Source organism: Myotis lucifugus, unplaced genomic scaffold, assembly GCF_000147115.1.
Source record: "Myotis lucifugus unplaced genomic scaffold, Myoluc2.0 scaffold_301, whole genome shotgun sequence".
NCBI lineage: Eukaryota > Metazoa > Chordata > Mammalia > Chiroptera > Vespertilionidae > Myotis > Myotis lucifugus.
In genome coordinates this window covers 678,468-702,114 of record NW_005871349.1, presented here as the reverse complement: position 1 = coordinate 702,114, position 23,647 = coordinate 678,468, and the positions used below count along the sequence as shown (strand labels likewise).

Here is a 23,647-nt window from a genome sequence, read left to right as displayed (position 1 = left end):
TTAATGTTTTTCAGGATGCAGCAAATTGTAAGCACAAATTTGGAAATTTAAAAAAGGCAAGCACATGGACTTGACATGTGAGACCTGTCTGTAAAGGTGGAGCCAGGGAAATGCTAGTATGAGGAGAACACTGGGTTGTACAAGACAGTAATTTATGCTATAATTATGGTCATCGGTAAAGTCTTAGTTTATGCTTGAAAGCAGTGCCTATTTTTCAAACAGAGTCTGCATTCCATTTAAAAAAGAGTTTCCCAATAACTACTAAAATTCTAAAAAACATTCTAGCATTAAAAGGAGGGTAAGTTTCACTTGTTTAGGAAGTTTGTTTATGTGGAATATCTCATTCCCCAAAAATGCAGATAAGTGAGATAGTACCACATTTACAACTTTTCAATTTTCTGCCAACATATTTTTTTGCCTGTTTGTCTTATTTCATTTTTTTAGAAATCTTTTTAGTAGAGGTTGTGGTTAAACAAATAATTATAGTAATGCCTCCGGGTAAAATGAGTCACTATTATTGTATGTGCCAACATGCTTCCAATAGTTTCCATGAATGTCACTTACAAAACACGTATTATAAGTCAAACATAGTTAAGTGAAACTCAGCTCATCCCAGACTCATTTCTCCTGCACTCTCACTTAGGAGGGCCCTCAGATAATTTCTGAGGAGATATCTCAATAGGAATTTAGAGCAAATTTTTAGCAATAGATCCATAATTCCAGAAGTAGCTGATTTTTCCACAAGGGAAAGTGAAAATCAACATTTCATTATAAACTATTAGTTTGCAAATCATAAAAGTGTATGTTAAATAAAAAGTAACCACCCAGCCCATGTAGCTCAGTGGCTGAGCGTTGACTATAAACCAGGAGGTCACAGTTTGATTCCTGGTGAGGGCACATGCCTGGGTTGCAGTAGGGGGTGTGCAGGAGGCAGCTGATCAATGATTCTCTCTCATCATCGATGTTTCTCTCTCTCTCTCCCACTCTGAAATAAAAAATAAATAAAATGTGACTTACTATTCAAGGATTTCACAGCACAATGAATTTTCTTGTCATCGTAGTCCAACAAAGTCCCATGATATACACACCCAAAATGACCTACATGAAAGAGGGTATTTGGTTAGTGCGGCATTACTTTTAATTATGTAATAATTACTTACTAGGTATTTCGTGATCTTCATTTCCTTTTTTTGTACATGACCAAAAAGTATATTATTTCGTCTACTTTTGATTAACTGTGTGTGTGTGTGTGTGTGTGTGTGTGTGTGTGTGTGTGTGAATGCAGGGTGGGACAAAAGTAGGCTTAGAGTTGTTTGTATGGAAAATCCTACATAATAAAAGGGTAATATGCAAATAGACTGAACGGCAGAACAACCAACCAATCAAAGCGTAATATGCTAATGATATGCTAAGGCTGCTCAACTGCTCGCTATGACGGGCACTAACCACCAGAAGGCAGACGCTCTGACCAGTAGGTTAGCTTGCTACTGGGGTCCAGCCAATTGGGACTGAGCAAGATGGGCTGGACATGAACTGGAGCCCTCCGGCAGTCTCTCCCTGGCCCGATCGTGCACCGGTGGGGTCCCTCAGCCTGGCCTGCACCCTCTCACAATCTGGGACCCCTCAGGGGATGTTGGAAAGCTGGTTTCAGCCCGATCCTGCAGGCCACTCCCCTTGGGGAGGGTGCCAGATGCAGGGCTCAGGGCTGGCGAGTGCTGCTGTGGCAGTGTGATGGGGACTGATTGGATGCGAGCCCGCAGCAGGCACAGTGGGGCTGGGATGAGTGGGAGCAGCAGGTAGGAGCTGCAGGCGGCGTTGGACTGCGGGTTTTGGCCCGATCCCTGCAGGCCGCCCAGAGGGACCCCACCTGTGCACGAATTTGTGCACCGGGCCTCTAGTAATACAATAATTAATAATACAAGAAAAACTGTGTATTATTTTAAAATAATTTTAAAAATAATTTTTAATGATCAAATATCATCTTTTAAATATGAAAATAAAGTTTTGCCTACATGAAAAAATAAAATAAAAAGCTCCCTATATTACAATAAACTGAAATGAAGTAAAAATGTTATCATTAGAAATAAGCATTATAGAATAAGGATTTCCCCCATTAGTCATCCATTAATATGTAACCCAGTTTGGCTGAAACTGAAAGGAAATTACTCAAGTGAAGCAAATTCACTCTGAGTCACTTCATCCAGTTCTCTCTGGCTTCAGCCACATCACCTTCCCAACAGTAGCCTTTCATCCAGTGGCAGTAATTTTCCGCAGAGGTGCCAAGTGGCTGATAGCTGTGTAAGTCATCCATTAATTAATTTACGTAGCCAGACAAGACTCCCTGAATGCCTCATATGTGAGTGTCAGGCATTGGTCTACCCTCTTACGGTGCAAAGACGAAAAAAAAACAACAAACCTATGATCTCAAGGGCTCACATTCTACCAGGGAAGCACATATCAATAATAGTTAATATTTATAGAATCATTAATGATTATTACTACATAAAAGCAATAATTGCCATTTAGCACCTTTCATGATAAAAATAAAAAAATCTAATTTCATAACGCATAGACTCAGAACATAATCAGTGAGGCTACATGCTCAAACTGGTGCAATTACTGGAATTTATAGGCTGGTGACAGCGCTCTAAATTACTCTGATGTGAAACATGTTTATTAACAGCGAAGCTACTATTAGGAAGGGGGAGCAGGAAAAAATCTGGAGTATGTGACAGAGGAATGTGTGGGTGCCATCACAGGAGAATGGGCAGGCTCCGTGCTCCTACGAGGCAAATGGTCTTGGCGGCTTGTACCTGTGCCTGTGCCACCTCCTGCAGCACATACTGAAGAAAGGGGACCAGAGACCATTCAGTACCAAAGGTAAAAGCTTTTTAGAAAAAAGGGAAGAGTGGAGTTCATTTCCTGGCTTCTGCGTGGTTCCTCTCCCTGATAAATATTTCCCTCAAGACTGTGTGCTAGCTGTTATTGCTGCTCTGTCTGGCTTACTACAAATATTCCTTTTTGTATAAAGAAGTTGGAGTGCATTGTAGATATGACATATAATGTTTCAGGCCAGGAGAATGCTATACATTCCCCATCTTCTCATGCTGTCCAGCAGTGTAACTCTTACAAACAAGGACTTCATATAGTCCCTGTTCTCAGAGCAAAGGAAGACTGGAGGGAGACGAGTGAAAATATTGGGACGTGAAAGAATGATGTTTTAGAAGGAAGTAAACGGTATCTTTTAAGAAATTATAGTTTAATTGTGAAAAAGGTGAGGAAAGAATATGATTTATTTTCTAGTAGGTTCGGGAGATTATTAAAAGGCCTCCAGAAACAGGGGCAAGGCCCCACGGATATTATTTGCAGACCTGTTTTTCTGCAGGACAGAAATCAAGTGCACTTGTTATCACCGCTCTGTCAGTTGCTTTCCCCATTGTCTAAATTCCTAATCTGCAAAGGCAGGAGATAAAATGCTTACTGGAAAACCGTGTCCAACAAAAAGCTGAGTGGAAATATTTACCCCTTCCTATGACTTCATTGAAATGCACAATCAGGTTGCTGGGCCCGATCACCACGTGCTGGACTGCCTGGACCAGCTCTGGATTTAGAGCACTGAGGTCAATGTGGACAGCATCTTGCAGTAATGGACTGGATATATCAGAGTCACCACCAGTGAGGATGGGGGACAGGTCCATCAGAGGATATTGCACTTGTCTGCATGATCCGTTCTGAGATGAGTTAGGATAGTGATCTGCCAGATAAAGTAGGATTATTAGAAAACAATAGCAGAACCTCACTTATGGGGACTCTAACAGGGGCAGCAAATTGAATTAATAATGAATCCTGAATTTTAAAATTAAAGAAATGATGGTTTTATCATTGAATGAGGCTAGGAAGAATCTTTACAAAGGAACTAGTTTAATAAAAATGGTAAGCTGGGAAAAGATACTGGCATACAAATAAAGTTTTTAATAAATTTTCTTTAAATAGATTAAGCATTAACTTTGACATCTTGTTTATTCTCATTTCCTTAGGCATTTCTCAAGGCAGACTACTTGTGCAGCTTCCCATGTTTAAAAATATAGTATATGAAAAGTAAACCTCAAACAAGGCTTTTTATTATATATAAATGTTGACTCGTGCATAAGCAATACATATTAAAATATTTTATATTTTAATTTTATAATACTATCCATATATATAAAAGGCTAAGTGACCAACCGTCCATCCGTCGTCTGTCTGACTGACTGGCCGATACATATGATGCACATTGGCAATTTAAAAATAAACGTTGACTTGTGCATGCGTGATACATATTAAAATATTTTGTATTTTAATTTTATAATACTATATTACATATACTATTTTGACATGTAATTTTTTGCAGTAACATAATTACTGCACGAATCTTTCTTCTAATTAATTTCCTTTCAAAGTGCATGAATCTGTGCACTGGGTCACTGGTAAGACAATAATAGGTCTAAATTTCAAAACTATAAACTAGATTTGATTTGTCCATGTTGTTAAGGCCACGCATTTATAAAAAAAAGATTTTAAAATTTATTTTTAGAGAGAAAGGAAGGGAGAGGAGGGTGAGAGAGAAACATGGATGTGAGAGTGTACCATGGAATGACTGTCTCCTGCACGTGCCCTGACTGGGAATTGAACCAGCAACCACCAGGTACACGGGATGATGCCCAACCAACTGAGCCACCCTGGCCAGGGCAGCACATAGATTTTTTTAAAAGGCAAATGGAATCAGGTGGACAGAGGCAATATTCATGCGTATCTCTATAGAACTAAAATAAACTTCAAAATATAAGAGAGAGTAAGGTTTAAAGTTAAAATGTTAACTGCCTTATTGCTCTTGTACTTGTTTGGAGGAACAACTTCTAAGTTTTCCTGTATCCACAACTGTCTGTGACTCATTTTATTTGTCCAGTGGTAAATATTCAACCAGGGAAATCCTTGTATTTGACTCATGTCCTGTAACTTCTAAAGATAATGGAGCAGATACAATACAGACATTTTGCTTTTTACCAGGAGATTTTAAATAAAACATTGTGAAATGTGCTGGTTAGCCTAACCAATATTAGGCTTAGTGTTTTGCAAAGCAGATGATGCTAAGCCCCTCCTGTTTAAGTTGCACACATGAAGGTTTTTATTGGATAAGACTAAAAAATATATTGAAGTCCTGGAGTATTGTGGGGAAAAGGCTGTGTACTAACAGTTCACTGAGAATGCTTCAAAGGAGTACTAAAGTTGTAATTTAAATGTTTGAGGATCAACATTTTGAGGTAAAAAAATATAGCAGTGCCAAATTATATTTAAATAAAAATAAATAAATATAAACTTTATATTTTATCTTTTTCTGGCTTGTTAAAGAGCACTTCACAATTTCTTAATGTTGCACTGAGATGACAAACACCTTACCTTTACTCAAATGATTTTAAAATTAATCTTGCAGATTAAGAAGTACAAGTTGGAAGTTATGAAAACAGTCATGGGGATGCAAAATACAGTCATAGGGAATACAGTCAGTGATACTGTAATAACGATATGGTGTCAGGTGAGTATTAGACTTATTGGGAGGATCCCTTCAGAAGGTATAGAATAATCTGACCACTATGCTCTGCACCTAAAACTGATATAATATTGAATGTGAACTGTACTTGAAATATAAAAATTAACCTTTGTGTGAGAAGAGAGCTTAAAGGCTGAAAATCTAACATAATGTATACATGAATACATTTAAAAATAAGAGCCCAGTCATTCTACGTCAAATTAAATAATTTCTTGGCCAAAAAAAAGAGAAAGAAATACTTCTTTTATATTTTTATAAAAATATAAAGGCAAACCCCAAAATAAACAACAATGCCACAAAGCCACTGAGGTGTATGTTGAGGTATTTCTCAGAACAATAAACTGGAACATACCTTCCGGAAAAGTAGCTCGGTAGTCTACAGATTCATGGGAAACCATTTCTGTAGTCGGGCTCACACTTCGGGCACTTACAAGCCTATCCAAATGAGGAGTGTGTACTCTTGGATCATAGCGAACTGGTTCACTGCCCAGATCTTAAAACGGAGAGAGAGAAAGAGCTCCTTAAAGACTTGGCTACCAGGGGTCACAGCAGACCTCGACTGACTGACCGACAAGAATTCATAGGTTTTATGGATTGCAGATACAACAGCACACATGAACTTACAACTTTAAGCTGTAATGATTGCATTCTTAAAGGAATTCCTTAAAATAAACAATTAAAAAAATGTACCTTTAATGTGCTTCCTCCTTTTCAGCCACAGGAAAAGCCCAAGCAATAGTAAGAGTATTGTTGATATTGTGACGCCACCAACAATCAATCCTGTGAAATTCTGATCTGGTTGAACGATCACTTTTCCAAGGACAGTTGAAGAAACTGCTTGCTTCCACTGAAAATGACAAAGGAGAGCCAGAATTTAGCTGGCTATTTTGGATAACTATAAAATATACCGCACAGGTTGAAGCACAGTCTCTGTGGGCCCCAGATACCACCTGGTTACTACTGTTCCGTAAGTGGCATGATTGCCGTCAGAGTAATAAGACGTTCCTCAATTCTGCTTCAGTGTTTTAATAGGTAGGGGCTAATGATCTCTGAATGACTTATATGATATTTAGCTGTTTGTACTTGTAACTAGGTATTAGGGATAAAAAAATAAACACAATCTTTGATCTTGAGGAACTGAGATATAAAAGGGAGATAAACACATAAACAGATGATTATAATACAATGTGATATATCCCACATATGTATAAATAACTAGTAAAAAACAGAGAGAACAGGATATTAATTCTGTCCTACAGGGTGGGGAAGAGGGCAAAGGACACTTACCATAAGAAGTAAATAGTCACTATATTGTGGGACAATAAAGCCTTAAAATATTTCAATATCAGTTTTGATACATAGAGGAAATCTTTGAGGTCCCTTCTAGCTCTAACATCGTATAATTTTCAGGATTTATGGTCCTTCTAAATTCTAAACTCTGATCTCATAATTCAGCCTTAACTTTCTAATTTTTTTGTAGTTTTCCATTTCATAACTTTTTAGAAGATTTCAGGAACCCTTTACAGAGCACTCATTCTTGGATAAAGAAAATGTGGTATATCTATACAATGGAATATTCAGCCTGGTATATCCATACAATGGAATATTCAGCCTTAAAAAGTAATAAAGTTCTGGCACATGCTATAACATGGATGAACTTTGAAAATATGATAATGAAATAAGCCAGAGCCCTAGCCGGTTTGGGTCAGTGGATAGAGCATTGACCTGCAGACTGAAGGGTCCCAGGTTCTGGTCAAGGGCATATGCCTGGGTTACGACCTTGATCCCCAGTAGGGGGTATACAGGAGGCAGCCAATCAATGATTTTCTCTCATCATTGATGTTTCTGTTTCTCTCGCTTCTACCTTCTTCTCTGAAATCAATAAAAATATATTTAAAATAAGCCAGACACAAAAGGACAAATAGTGTATGATTTCACTTGTATGAAATATCTAGAACAGGCAAATTTGTAAAGACAGAAAGTAGGTTAGAGGTTACCATGGGCTGGGGAAGAGGAGGGGATGTGACATACTGCTTACTTGTTCCAGCATTCTGTTTGGGGTGATAAAAGATGTTTTAGAATTAGCTAGTGGTGTGGTTACATGGACAATGTTGTGAATGTAATTAATGCCACTGAATTGTCCACTAAAAATGATTAAAATGGCAAAAATTGTTACATATATATAGCTTACTACAAGTTTAAAATATTAATAGTGTAATATACCCCAAACCAGTTTAAATGTGTGAACTGTATGGTATGTGAGTTAATCTCAAAAAAGCTCTTCAAGAAAAAAAAGTGCAAAAAAAATCATTCACTCTGATTCCAGGTTATTAATTTAGCTGCTTACATGAAGAAGTTACTGTAAAAATAGTTTAATTTCTATTTTATTTTGTCCAGTGCATACATAACATATTCTTTTGCGTCTGAGGCCCATGCATTTGATATCACTGTGGAAGGCAATAGTATGTTGGATCTGGCCTCCGAGGGTGGTCAGAGGTAGGGGCAGGGGCAATCTTAGACATGTCCTTATTCATCCCTAGACCAGAATTTGGCAAGAGTATGGCATGACACAGAGGGAGTGTGGCTGGGAAGGACTTTTGAGATCTACTCCCTCAAGCTTGGGAAGGAGACAGTGCAACAAGACCTCACTATTTCTAAAATAACAACCAAGAATCAAGGCTGAGCTGATGAGCCAAAGCTAACACACAGATGAGTTTAATGATTTATTTTAAGCTTGCGAGTGACATAATTACAGCAGCATCCTTATTTACATCACGAGAGGAATGCAGGAATCCCACCTCTATATTTAGCTCGCTGTTCAGTTTCAGCAGGTCACTGGGGACCGTACATAAAACAGCTTCAGAGTCCGAGGAGATCTTCTCACAGCTCTTGTTTCCGACTTTTAACACTTCACCCTGAACTGCTTCGGGGTCAATGTCATTGCCCTGCAAGAAAGAAAAGAGGCTGTTAACACTTCACAGTTTTGCAGGAAATACTAACAATTGTGAAGGAACATAAATACACTGCAAACACAGGCCAAGCTGTTTGCCAAGGCACATGAAACTCAGTTTATGATACTCGTCTCATGGGAACTTGGGTGGCTGAAAGCAAGCATGATCATTTCAGGGCACTAATTGTTTAGGAATCACAGCGTGTAGCTTTCCATCCAGTTGGATGTTAGGGAAAAGGAAAGAGAAGTTTGGTTCACATCCTTACATCTAATGACCTCTTAGCCATAATCACCCCATTCATGCTTTCAGGGGGTATTGATGGCTGGAAAAAAGGAAGCAAGGCAGAGACTTAGCTGTTGTGCTGCCTAATGCAGGGAAGCTCAACTCTGGCTTCACTTTTAGAATCACAAGGAGCATTTTATAAAATACTGGTGCATCGAGGGACTCTGATTTAACTCATCTGTTAATTTATTCCTGTCGTCCTTGAGTTGGGCAGTTTCTTTTCATCCTTCTCGCACAGTTAAATCCTATACAGAAGTGAATTTATTTTTAAAGGAATTCCTGTAAGATGCTATGTGACTCTCGTTACAATTTGAGAGCATGGCTACATTACTTTGAACAATTAATTATATATTTACACGAGGATTTAAAAAATCATTCAGTTTGACATATTTAGCTAACTAAAGTTACCACCAGGCATTTATAAGATATTAATGTTTTGTTGAAGAAACCTACCATTAGCACGGGAAAGAAGTGAAAACAGAGGGGCGATCTCTCCTCAACTATTAATGAGTACAGTTATTTATTAAAAAGCCATTCTTGGAAGAAAAATATATCAAAACACATGACTTCTTTTCTTAGGAACAAAGAGCAGCCAGTGATAGCTGCAGCAAATGCTGCTCTGCTTTTCATGACCTTTAATACCCAGCAAACTGCCACATTGTCTCATATGGATCTTCATAGACTGGTAAGTCAGATATTACTTTGGGAAAAGAAGTTTGCAAGAAAATGCTTCTTTCTAACATGAATCTGGAGTTTAAGAAAAAAGAGAGACAAACAAACTCTACCTTTATACTATTTCTAGGGGCACTACATACTCCATTGAACCAGGCCAGCCACGAGGGGCAATTCAACATAGAAGCACATAAATCTAATAAGTCACTTTGGGGCTTCAAATGACAACTTGTTGGTTAGGCTGAGGAGGGCTAAGGCACATTGGAGGGGACTCAGGGAATGATAAAGAACAAAGATGAAAGAGCTGGAGGACTTGATTTATGAGAGAATGACTAAAATGTGTCTTGCTTGCTTAGAGAATACCAACAGCTGGGGGAAGGGAGGAACACACTGCATTTACATTTCCAGCACTCCCTTTAGGCTCAGGACCTCCTTGGATGTTGCATAAAGGCTTCTCTAAAACAAAAACAGATCACACAGCCACACAACTGACTCCTTTTCATCTGTGCCTGCCACGGAACACATGATAAGCAGTGACTTACATAAGAAGTTATTAGCTTTGTATGTTCAGTAATTACCTTGAAAGTCTACAACCCAAGATATCACCAGAGTGATACTGGCAGCCCACTACCCTGTAACAGAGGGACCTGCGTCAGAAACAATAGGAATAGCTATAGGCTACTTTTTATTGTTTAAAATAAACATAGCTTTATGGAGCCGTGGGAAAAAGGTATATTTTTAGAAGCTTTACCATTTACTTTCTCATTATTTAATATTAAGTATTATTAAATAGAAGAACACACTTACAAAACAGGTTCAGTTTTTCAGTCACTGAAATGGCAGTATGTGAGTTTTAAATAAAGCAATATAGAAGAAACTCTCTGGTCTCTAATCCCCTACACACACAGCAATTTAGAAGTATAATGATCTCATTTTATCTTGTAAAGACATCTTCCTGAGGTAGCTGTTATTGTCATTCCTGCTTTACACTTTGAGAAATAAGGTTCAAGAAAGGACTTAGTCATGAAGCAAATAAAATTCCATTCAATACAGTATCTCCTTACCATCTACTGTGTGTCAGACACATTCTTTTCACTGAGAATATAAAGATAAGAGAGTCTTCCTCTCGCTGTGATGTTAAAATGAATGCCTTTCTAAAGTGAAAACTAATTACTCCCAATATGTAATATAGGATGTTCCTGTTCCCTTTTCTCTCCAACTCTGGTCAGGTGTGACACGTTTCCATCTAGGATTCAGGCCCGGGACCCATGTCTAAACTGCTTACAGAATAGAGCGGATGGGAGTGGGATTGGGTAGGATTTGAAAAATAGCATTATAACAGAAGGGGTCTTACAAGTTCTCATACATCATGGTGGCCACAAGACTGAGTCTGTGAAAGTAAGCCAGCTAAGGCAGTGAGGGGCAGGGTGGTAGTGGGACTCAGCCAGGCAACAGTCCAGGGAGATGGGCAGAAGAAACTAGTGAGCTGGTGGTGGTGGCTGGAGGGCAAGATTTATACTTTATCCAGAGGATATGAGTCCCTCAGCTTAGGAATCAGGCCAAAGAACCCGCATAGGAAACTTCAAAACTGAGTTTGCAGAATGTTAATAGGCATATGGGAAAAAAGTTCCCAGGTCATTTGAAATAAGCTTGGTGAACCAAAATTAAACAGGTTTCTTCACAGGTGCTGTCTCCATGCCACATCCTATATAATAAAAGCCTAATATGCTAAGTGTCTGGTCGTCTGGTTGGCCGTTCAACCAATCAAAGTGTAATATGCTAATGATATGCTAAGGCAGCTCAACCGCTCACTATGACGTGCGCTGACCACCAGGGGGCAGACTGTCGACTGGTCGACCAGTCGCTGTGATGTGCACTGACCACCAGGGGGAAGACGCTCCAACCAGTAGGTTAGCTTGCTGCTGGGGTCTGGCTGATCGGGACTGAGTGAGATGGCCAGGCATGCCCTGGAGCCCTTCTGCGGTCCCTCCCTGGCTGGTCAACCTCCCGTGTCCCACTCTGGCCTCACACAGGAGCTGCCCCCTGGTAGCCAGTGCACTCCCACAGGGGGAGCACCACTTAGCCAGAAGCCAGGCTCATAGCTGGCAAGTGCACTGGTGGTGGCGGGAGCCTCTCCCGTCTCGGCTGTAGGCGGGTGGTAAGGAGCAAGGGGTCCTGGACTTTAAGAGCCCTGGACTGTGAGAGGGTTGTCTGACTACTGGTTTAGGCCCGATTTCCAGGGGGGATTGGGCCTAAGCCGGCAGGTGGACAACCCCCAATGGGTCCCAGACTGCGAGAGGGTGCAGGCCGGGCTGTGGAACCCTGCCACCCCAGTGCGCGATTTTTGTGCATATTAACATGTACAGTACATGGAAATAGTAGTTTCTGAGTACCATCAGCAAGAATAGATCTTGCTATGGGGACAAATGACATCTAAGAAAAGAACTCTTCACCACCATCCTGTCTGGAGCTAGAACTGGCCTCATAGTGGTTGTGGCTGGGATTGGGCCTATAGTTGCAGGTAAAATCATCAGAAGGGGGAAGAAGACAATCGTTGGCTGGCTCTGGGCAGCTGATAGACTGTGTCAGCTCAGAAATATACCCGCTTCTAGATGCTTCTGATGCCCAAACACTGACACAGGCTTTTTCCTGACTCCCCCATCTTTGTTCTTGTGCTCACAATGTCAGAGGCCAAGTTCCTGCTCCCTGCCTTAGCTGGTGTTCCTGCCTCCCTTTTCATATTTCAGCTGACTTCAGACTGGACTTCTGAAGCATCCCTATAACCATATATTCAACATGCTCCCAAACAAGACAAACCCCCAGGGCAGTGTCAGGCAGTCCTTGTTCCAGCATTAAATACTGTACTTCTCTAGTCCCATAAAATATGCTCATACACAAAGTAATACAAAAATTTTTTTTAAAGTATTTGTAAAGAGTTCAGAGCTACTTCACTTAGAGAATTGTATAGATTTCTGTATACCATATGACAAAAGTCTGTTATAAAAGATATTTTGGTATACACGAAATAAAAGTTAATATGAGAAGCATTGTTACTCAGTGGAAAGAAAACCAATTCTGGAATCGAGAAACTTGAGTTATGAGCCCTAGTTGACTCAAGACAAATCACTTCATCTTTTAAAACCTCTGTTTACTTATCTGAAAATGGGCAAAATCATCACTGACGTCCCAAAACGTACAGGTGCACAGGAGTCTCAGATGAAATAATGTATGTCACAGTACTGCACATTAATTACAGTGACACACAAAGGGAGCTGCTTCTGACATAAACGTTGTGCCCTGACGTGGACTCCCAAGGAGATGTCTGCTTGTGATGACCATTGTCCAGCACTGGTGCTGGCCGGCTGAGGCCTTGCTCACAAACCTCCCACGTCGATGGGGTTTCTCATTTGTTCTAAGGGGTGACTGACCCTTGGTCTCTATTACATTCTCTGATCCAAACTTGGCCGACCCTCTTCATATGGCGTAGTCACTGGGCCAACTGCTGACGGAGGCAATTCTTATAACTAGGGCTGGAAACGATCACAATCGCTTTCTTTGTAGCCAAGGAATTCTTATATGCACGGCTGCTGGAGGAGCATGAACTCTTCCTGGCAATAAAAAGGAGGAAATCCCACTCTATACACATGGTTCTCCCCATAGTGCTTTCACTGAAGGAATACATACTCCACACTAATGTTTTGAATGGTAATTGAATAAGGACATTAAGTAAAATGTGCTTATTTGTCCTTTCTTTTGATACAAATGGTCCACTGCTGGTCCAGAAGAGGCCGTTTCTTTTCTAATGCTTTGCTTTCCTTTGTTTCTGTCCCAAGAGAGGCAGAGGTTTTAATGTGATCAACTGTAGAGACTGACAAAGGGTTAAATTGCTGTCACACAAATATTCTCTTATGCTTTAGATTTCCTCTTGTACGTAAGGAAAATGAAGTATGGGAAAAGACTCAATCATGATACCTAAACTGGCCCCTTCCCCCCAGGTTGCCACTTTGCGACATGACAGGTGCTCTACACTTGTTAGAGAAAAGAGGCATTCTGTATATAAGCAAAAGAAGGAAATGTTTTGTGCCTGTTTCCACAGACTCTTTGGGCCATGTTGGGAATAGCTTTAAAAGGCTGAGGAGGATGTCAAATCATATTTTTCTTGGTCCAACAATTTTGTAAGACATTGAAAAATGGGTATTTAATTTACAGAAAAAGAAGTTTTCTCCATATAAGACTGTGCTTGGACGAATAGATAAAGAACCATTTATCTCTAATCCTTCCATCATAGACACAGGAATGGAAAAATAGAGTTTATCTGGGCATACAAATATTTGCAAATAAACTTGTTTTCATCAAGAAAAACCAAATGGAATCTTTCAAATGGCAAACACTGTAATTGTTGAAAAGCAAAAGGCCACACTAGATTAGTTTGATTGAGAAAAAGTGAAAGATAAAAGCTTTTTCTCCCTTTATAAAACTAATTAATGAAGCAGATGAAAGAGCTTCACTGTGATAAACATGTTGCTCACTGAAGCAGGCCTCCGTTTAATTTCATTCTGGGCGTAATTATTGTGCAAAACACAACTGCGAGGTTAGTAAACTTGTACGAGTATGAACATGTGTATGGGTTTTGCTGGAGAGAAAATCATGTCAAAGAAGAAGAAAAATTTCAGTAGAAATGTATGATGATTTAAGAGAACTTATATTATACTTAAACAAGGGCTATCCTATTCTCTTACTTTGTGTTTATTCATATTTGCATCCAGGCTGTCTTTTAGGGAAAACATTATGATTGTCTAAAAACAGCATGTTGAGCCTGGCCACTGTGGCTCAGTCGGTTGAGCGTGATCCCATGCACCAGGTCACTAGTTCGATTCCTGATCCTGCCCAGGTTGGGGGCTCAATTCCCCTCTCCCTTCCTCTCTCTGAAATCAATAAAAACATATAAATATATATATATAGATATATATACATATATATATCTAAAAGCATATTAAAAACAACATGTTGCCATAACCGGTTTGGCTCAGTGGATAGAGTGTAGGCCTGCAGACTGAAGGGTCCCAGGTTCGATTCCGGTCAAGGGCATGTACCTTGGTTGTGGGCACATCCCCAGTAGGGGGTGTGCAGGAGGCAGCTGATCTATGTTTCTCTCTCATCAATGTTTCTAACTCTCTATCCCTCTCCCTTCCTCTCTGTATAAATCAATAAAATGTATTTAAAAACAAACAAAAACAACAACAACATGTTGAAGGATGGATAGTTTGCTGTTTCTAGTGAAAGGCTATGTAGATACTTAAAATCTTGACCATTTTGCCTGTTTTATTACTATTTGAAGTAAAAATGATTGAAGCAACATGAGAGTGCCGTATTCTAGTCACTATTTCATCACTTGTCAAATCACTTAACCTCTCTGGGCTTTACTGTTCTTTGTTTGCCACAGGCTGGAGTAGAAAAGATAATCTGTTATTCTCCAATTACATTATAGTTAGAGGCTAATATATTCCTAAGGTAGAGGAAACCCAGCGCCATTTATAATTCACATTAGAGATGACCATTCCCAGACACAAAATTGCAAGCATTTCAAGAAGTACAGAACTACAACTGATGCGTTTACTCTCATGGCACTTACCTTTTATTTTATAATGTGCTCATTTCGGTGCCCAGGAAAATACATACAGGACACTGACAAGATAATGCACCACAGCAGCCTATTTAATGGATTTGTGTCCCACATTTGCTACTCTTTAATATAACACAAAAAAGTTGTTAAATGCTTCATTACAAAGCAGTTCATGATTATACTTACCTTTTAGTCCAAAGCCAAAAAAAAAATGTATTTTTCAGAGCTTAGATAATGATCAACCAAGTACAATAATTCTATTCACACAGCTACAAAGTCAATTAAGTGCTAGTTGATGATTTAAGAGGATATTTTAAGCATTCTTACCTTAATTTCCACTACATTTCCATTGCCTATTGAGATCATCACTGGCTTTTCAAAATGCTTAAAGATAGGATTATGTACATAAATGAGATCGAAGTATTTGGAATGAATCCCATCTAACATGAAAAAGGCTTTAGTTTTCAGGGGGAGTTGCAGATTCAGCTGTTGTAGTGAAGGCGTTGTACAGCAGATTATCTCTGAATTAGAGCGATGGTGACATGCCTATAGGAAGACACAATTACCCACTATAAGCAGAATATGGTTTGACAACATCAATAGCAACTTTCACATTTCACTGTTTCAGCAATCAATTGAAAGATATAATATTTGGACTCACCGGGGCACCTCCAAACCCAGCACAAGTAGTAGCCATCTGCAGATAGCTTTGTAGTTCATGCTGGGTGGCCCCTGGCAGAATAGAGGTGGCAGGTGACCTTGGGGTTTGCACCTCCGAGGAGGCCCCAGAGCCAATGCACCTAGTGGACAGCTTCAGTCCAGGTTGAAGCCTCACCACCCAACCGCCTCCACAAGTGACACACTCAAGGGGTGGACTCAACTGACACCAGAGCCCCACTGAAGTTAGTCCTGCTCTGTGGGGTAGGCCCCTGAACAGTTCATCTTCCACCATGGTTGGAGGTAAGTGGCTGAAGCCTGGGGGCAAATCCCTCCCATTGACACGCCAACAGCAATCAAGGCTCAACTATAAGAGGAGGGTGCTAATGTGGGGGGGAGGGGGTGAACCTTGAGTGCTCAGCTTAAGTGACGGGGGAAGATGTGCCACTGGACCCTACAGAACACCTACTACATTAGGCCACTCTACCAAGCCTGGGAGATGTAGCAGCTCTACCTAATACATAGAAACAAATATAGGAGGCTTCCAAAATAAGGAGACAAAAAAACATGTCCCAAATGAAAGAACGGAACTAAAAGTCAGGAAAAAAAACCTAAACAAAATGGAGACAAGCAATCTACTAGATGCAGAGTTCAAAACACTGGTTATAGGGATGCTCAATGAACTGAGTGAGAACCTTGACAGTATAAAAAAGGGCCAGTCAGAAATGAAGGATACACTAACTGAAATGAAGAGTAATTTACAGGGAATCAACAGTAGAGTAGATGAAGCCAAGAATCAAATCAGAGATCTGGAAAATAAGGAAGCAAAAAACTCCAACCAATCAGAACAGCAAAAAGAAAAAAAAATAAATGAGGATAGTGTAAGGACTCTCTGGGACATTTTGAGAGTTACCAATATTCACATCATGGGGGTGCCAAAAGAAGAGAGAGAGCAAAATATTAAAAACCTATTTGAAAAAATAATGATAGTAAACTTTCCTGCCTGATTAGGGAAATAGATATACAAGCCCATGAAGTGCAGAAAATCCCAAACATGAGAAACCCAAAAGGCCCACACCAAGATACATCATAATTAAAATGCCAAAGGTTAAAGATAAAGAGAGAATCTTAAAAGCAGCAAGAGAAAAGAAGTTAGTACCCTATAAGGGAGCTCCCATAAGACTGTCAGCTGTTTTCTCAACAGAAACTTTGCAGGCCAGAAGGAATTGGCAAGAAATATGCAAAGTGATGAAAAGTAAGGACCTACCAAGATTACTCTACCCAGCAAAGCTATCATTTAGATTCAAAGGACAAATATAGAACTTCCCAGAAAAGAAAAAGCTAAAGGAGTTTATCACTACCAAACCAGTATTATATAAAATATTAAAGTCTTCTTTAAAAAAAGAAAAAAAAGAACAACAAATACATATCTATTAATAATTGAATAAAAACAAAATAAATGAACACACACACCAGAAACAGACTCATAGATACAGAGAACATTTTGATGGTTGCCAGATGGGAGAGGGGTTAGGGCAGTGATGGCGAACTTATGACATGCATGTCAGAGGTGACACGCAAACTCATTTTTTGGTTGATTTTTCTTTGTTAAATGGCATTTAAATATATAAAATAAATATCAAAAATATAAATCTTTGCTTTACTATGGTTGAAAATATCAAAAAATTTCTATATGTGACACAGCACCAGAGTTAAGTTAGGGTTTTTCAAAATGCTGACATGCTGAGCTCAAAAGGCTCGCCATCAGTGGGTTAGGGGGATGGGTGAAAAAGGTGAAGGGATGAAGAAGTACAAATTGATTGTTACAGAATAGAAATGGGGATGTAAGGTACAGCATAGGGAAGACAATCAATAATCTATAATAATAAAAGCATAATATGCTAATTAGACTGGACAGCTGAACGACCTTCTGGACATCCTTCCAGACAACCTTCCGAACGACTTTCTGGACGGAGCTGGGGCTGCAAGGGCCGAGCCCCTTGCACGAATTTCGTGCATTGGACCTCTAGTATTCTAATAAGTATGTATGGTGTCAGATGGGTGTGAGATTTGTCGGATGATCACTTAGCAATTTATGTAATGTCTAATCACTGGGGCAGTACACCTGAAACTAATATAATAATGTATGTCAACTCTAACTGAAAAATTAAACAATAATTAAAAAAAGAAAGATGTAATTTTTGAAAAAAAAGACACACACACACCAGCATTTAACTTTGTAATGTTGAAGAACACATTTTTGGAAACAAAATAGATGCAAAGTTATCTAAACAATGCGATCTTCAAAGAAACACAGAGCTTTACTTGCTCAGAATAAACGATGTTGATCTATCTGAAGCTGGCTCACCCTCCATCACTTATTTTTTAGAAGAAAAGAACAGCCTCCTGGAAGGACCGTTTTCTTGTTTATGAAGCAGCCACGACAGAGTGGGAGTTGAACTTTGTGCCATTATCTCACAGCTCTAAATCAAGTTGTGAGAATCAGGGCAAAATCCTTACTTGGAAACTCATTTTCCTCATTTAGGAAGTAAGATTAAAATGTCATTAACAATGTGTGATACTTCATGGTAAAGTGCTTTGTCAACTGCTAAGCATCATACGGTTCGCATTATAATTAGCTATGTAGTTAGACCATTTTACCAGTGTGTGTTTTAAGATATCAGTTACTGAGTGCCAGGTTCTGTGCAAAATACTTTCACATAATTCTCACAATAATCTTATGAGGTAGGTGCTCTGATCACACTCATTTTATGGGTGAAGAAGCAGCTTTTTAAGCTTACATCAGTAGACCAGGTCACACAGCGTTGCATGGCAAAGTAAGGAACATAAACCGTAGGCCACTGGCTCCAAAATTCACTGTCTTAACTTCCATGTTACATGTACTGCTTCTTGCTCACTCTACAGTCTATGTTGGTAAATCTTTTCCTATGCTCTCTATTTTACAAAGGCTTTGCTATTATTGTTCCATGCCCTTTCATCTCTCATTTCAAATCTTCCCCTTTGGAATTCTGATTTATAGAGAACTGGAAAATGTGGTTTCCTCTTGATTGTGCTTAGACTAAATCAGTAACACAAAGTGACACATTTAAGGTCAAATGGTTGCAGCCCTTCCCAAGTGGCTCAGTTGGTTAGAGCGCCACCAAGATATGCCAGGGGTGCAGGTTCAGTCCCCAGTCAGGGCAAATACGGGAAGCAAATGGTGAATGCATAAATAAGTGAAACAACAAATCAATGTTTCACTCTTTCTCTCTCTCTTTAAAATCAATCAATAAATATTAAAAAAAGGTTAAATGGTTGGGATTTTTCCCTCCAAGGAAAAGACAAACAAGCAACAACACCCCTTAGATTTATTTTTCTTTGATAAGTAGAATTGGAGATAAACCACTTACTTATGCCTGAAATAGAAAACGGACTCAGGATATACTTAAAAAGCACAAACAAGCTTGGCCAGTGTTGCTCAGTGGTTGAGTGTTGACCCATGAACCAGGTCACTATTAATTCCTAGTCAGGGCACATGCCCTGGAGGCAGCCTATGGATGATTCTCTCTCATCACTGATGTTTCTATCTCTCCCTATCCCTTCTTTTCTCTGAAATCCATAAAAACGTATTTTTTAAAAAAGCACAAACAAAATTGGGTGATATTTTCTTTTTAAAGTAATTTTAAAAATTATCCTACATTTAAAGTGTATGCTGTAAGTAGATACAGAAAACCGATAAATATAAATAAAATCATTTAATGTTATCTTAAATTCAGAGTATAATGCTGAAAGCAATTTATTCCTATCATCCTGAAAATAAAAATGAACAATTTTACTGCTATCACAATAATTTTCTATATAACAACAAGAAATTTGAAAACTATACAATAAACTACTGGCTTTTGAGGCATAATGTATATAAACAAATTAATATACATTTTGGTGATTAGGTGATTAGTATTTTTATTTTTAAACATTTGAGTTTATTGGACTTAACATTATTGTGGCTGGATCAATATGTCTAAACTAGAGGCCTGATGCACGAAATTCATGCAAGGGGCTTGGACCTCACAGCCACAGCTGCCCCGACCCTCACAGCCCTTGCTTCATCCGGAAGATCGTCAGGACAGTTGTCTGCTGTTTGGTTGTTCGGTTGATTTGCATATTATGCTTTTGTTATTATAGATCAGACCTGACCAAAAGTTTTAATTGCTCAATAATGAATGAGTTCAATTAATCATGGTCAGCTTCAAATTCTATAAGCAGAGGGAACATGGAAGGAATACATCTCTTTATGAAGTAGTTTTCCCAAACAATAGTCAAACAGACTCACTGAATTTTTCATTCTTGTCCAATTCTAATGCATAGTTCTATTGTACTAGGAATATGTTTGTAGATAAAACAACTGCCTCCAGTTAGTATTCCAGATATGTAAATAGAATTTTTATCTTCTACCACTATTGGGACATGCCACTCTTATGTCATACACATAGGAGGTTTTTAATAAATATTTGGTTACAAATGAATGAAGAAAGCTATGAGGGGCTCTACCTGCTATTATAATGCTGTTGAGAGAGAAGGAAGAAAATTTAGCCATATTTTAATAACAGGCTTGGTGTAAATTAGATAAACTAATAATTTCTCAGATTTCTACTTTAAAAAGTCACATGCTAACACCAAAGAAGGTTACTGTTATTCTTATGTGGGTAATAATGTTGTATTTGGTTGTGAAGAATTGGTGTCCCTTAAATTAATGGCGGCGGTATTCTTTGTGGCCATGTGTGAGGACTGGTTTCAAAGCTCTCTACTTCATACGGTGACTCCCTGGAGTATAATCCCTCAGGAATCTGATAAGAATCTAATAATATTCTCTAGAGGTGATGCAATGTGGCTGATTGAGAAGGTCAAGAAAAATTTCATTTGAGGTGACCTTATTGTTTGGTGATCTGGCTTGACATTTTTAGTCCCAAATTGGTTTTTGTAATTAAAGAACATTGTGGCCTTAGTTTTCAAGAAATATTGGATGGGTAATCTAAAAGAAAGTGCTATAATTCAATCTATCACCTGCCCAATCAAGACCCTGCTTGAGAGGGGGCACTGAGAATTTTCATGCTAAGTGAGTGCACCAGCCCAACTAGATTACGATATTTTATATGAGAGAAAAACAACGAAAATGTGAAATCTCTGTAATTAACTCCAACTTCCTTAAGGTCTAAACTAAAATCACCATTTTAATGTGACCTATATAAATTGTTAGAACAAAATAGGTCCATCACTTTTAAGGAGGCATTTGGTTAAATTTTGATTGGCTTTACAAATAAAAGAAGGAAAGGTGGGGAAATAACACAGAACATACATGCTCTAGGACATATGTGTTCTAATGCTCTTCCTCATTACTTGATAATGTTCTAACAAAGGGACAAGAAGAATGGCAAGAAGTGAATGTAAGAAAACATGTGTGCCTGCCGCTTAGAAAGAAACGGATGATACTGCAAGATTGAAGACTTGTCCCATGGGTTTTATTAGAGCAAAAGGGTTGATGTCCTATGGTATATTAAAAGAAGGGGGGGATAGGAATATGCAATGAACTGAATATTTGTGTCTCTGAATTCATATGTTGGAACCCTAATCCCCAGCGTGGCAGTATTCGAAGGGCCTTTGGGAGGTAATGAAGTCATGAGGGTGAAGTTCTCATTTGTGCCCTTGTCAGAAAAGACAAGAGAGCTTCCTTTCTCTTTCTCTCTACCTCTCATGTGAGGTTACAATGAGAAGATGGCCTTCTGCAAATGAGGAAGAATGTCCTCAGGGGACACGCACATATGCTAGTGCCTTGATCTTAAGCTTCCCAGCTTCCAGGACCGTGAAATAAATGTTTGCTGTGTCGGCCACCCAGTCCATGGTATTTTTTGTAGCACCCATAGCCCCCCTAACTCACTAAGACAGGAAATAACGGGGTTTGTATTTGTACCGACTGTCTTTAAAAACACTGCCTCCAGTCAGTCATCATCCCTTGTACCTAGACATCGTGTGTGTGTATTTTTTTTACAATGCTAGCCTAAGACTATATGATTTGAGTTGTTGAGTAAAAAATGCTATTTGGCCCACACTGCAAGGAAGGTAACTAGCAAACATGAAAGGCAAACTGAAATGTCCTATGAACCGTGGAAGCCAGGGGTAGAGGCCAGACGCAGAACTTGAAGCACAGCCATCACTCAAAGGACTTACCACCGTGAAGTTCCTTCCTGCTTCACGCACACTGATTACCATCCTCAGGACACTGACCGAATGCAGGTTTTTCCCAACACCTGTGATTGTGCTCCCACCACTGGCAAAAGAAAACAGACAAACAGCAACATTGAGAGGTTTTCCCTACCGAGTATTTAAAGAGAGTTCAGTTAAATCACATGTAGTGATTGTAAGTTGCTCCCAAAGCCAAAGTCCAGTGGAAGTTCAGTGGTAATGGTTCTTTGGAAACAACTTGTTTAACTTGAAAATACTTTCAAAATTCACATTTCATAAAATGAAGAAAATGCATTTGTCTTTTTATTCACCAAATATGCAAAAGAAATTTTTCTCTCTGAAAATAAACTACAAAAACACAAAGACACGTGAACTTAACTATTGTTATTATACTGATAGAATTAATGGAAACAAGGCAGACTGAAGTGGGTCGAATGAGATATTGATACTCTACTCAGCAAAGCTATCATGTAGAATTGAAGGTCAGATAAAGAGCTTCACAGACAAGAAAAAGCTAAAGGAGTTCATTACCACCAAATCAGGATTATATCAAATGCTGAAGGATATTCTTTAAGAAGAGGAAGAAGAAGAAAAAGGTAAAGATAAAATTTATAAACAAAGTGACAACAAATAAATACCTATTAATAAGTGAACCTAGGGGCTTTAAACTTCCTGGTTTTTGCTGTATAAAATAAACTCGCTGTGTCGACTCTGGGTCCCTGTCTCTCCATCAGAGGACAGTGGTCCCACCCAGTCCCAGCTTTCCCTACTGTAAAAAACACACACACACACACAAAACAAACAAACAGAAAACAAGTGAACCTAAAAATTAAGTCAGAATAAACTGGTGAATATAATAGAAGCAGGGGCATAGAAAGGGAGTGGACTGACAATTCTTGGGGGGAAGGTGGTGTGGGGGTGCGGGAAGAGATTGGACAAAAATCTTACACCTATGGATGAGGACAGTGGCAGGGGGTAAGGGCATGGGGTGGGGTGGGAACCAGGTGGAGGGGAGCTATGGGGGAAAAAAGAGGAACATCTGTAATAATCTGAATAAAGATTTATTAATAAAAAAAACATGAAAAACAAACAAAAAAAAACCCCCAAAGGTACTCTAGTATAGGGAAAAGCTGTATGCAAAGCAGGCAGGAGAAAATACACTGAAGAATGGGGGAAATAGAGGTGATTCTACTTTCGAGCACTAAGGTTAGTGTAGAATTGACATGTACATAATATAAGTACATAAATGATGCTACGTTAAACTGTTTTACTGAAATCTATTCAAAAAGTAACAGAATAGGATAAAATGTTTCTTGGCATGAACTAGCATTAATAAAGTCAAACTGTATTCAGGACAAGAATATCATTTTCACTCCTAAATTGGAAAGGCAGCCTTCAAAAGAAATGAAAAGATAAAACAAAAATTCCTCTTGGCTACTCAACAGCCAAATCATTCTGATGTTACTTCTTTTCTTTTTTAAAAAATATGTTTTTATTGACTTCAGAGAGAGGGAGGGAGGGAGAGATAGAAACATCAACGATGAGAGAGAATCATCGATCGGCTGCCTCCTGCACGTCCCCTACTGGGAATCAAGCCCACAACCAGGAATGGAACTGTGACCTCCTGGTTCATGG

The 23,647-nt window shown here is 39.0% G+C and overlaps 1 protein-coding gene across 8 annotated transcripts in view; it reads right to left on the bottom strand.

Annotated features, from left to right (window-relative positions):
- MET (MET proto-oncogene, receptor tyrosine kinase) overlaps window positions 1-23,647 on the bottom strand; it is a 138,898-nt gene that overhangs the window by 18,097 nt on the left and 97,154 nt on the right. For 7 of the 8 annotated variants that reach the window (XR_002832010.1, XM_023763809.1, XM_023763811.1 and 4 more), the window contains 7 exons: window positions 21,998-22,097; window positions 15,443-15,661; window positions 8,386-8,532; window positions 6,278-6,434; window positions 5,940-6,080; window positions 3,524-3,754; window positions 1,018-1,098 (listed from right to left, as the gene is read on the bottom strand). Coding sequence is in view for 7 of the 8 variants with exons in the window: in XM_023763809.1 (XP_023619577.1) it covers window positions 1,018-1,098; window positions 3,524-3,754; window positions 5,940-6,080; window positions 6,278-6,434; window positions 8,386-8,532; window positions 15,443-15,661; window positions 21,998-22,097 (1,076 nt within the window). In the remaining variant the exon portion in view is untranslated. The remainder of the gene's footprint in view (window positions 1-1,017; window positions 1,099-3,523; window positions 3,755-5,939; window positions 6,081-6,277; window positions 6,435-8,385; window positions 8,533-15,442; window positions 15,662-21,997; window positions 22,098-23,647) is intronic. The other variant, XM_023763812.1, reaches the window with a different exon arrangement.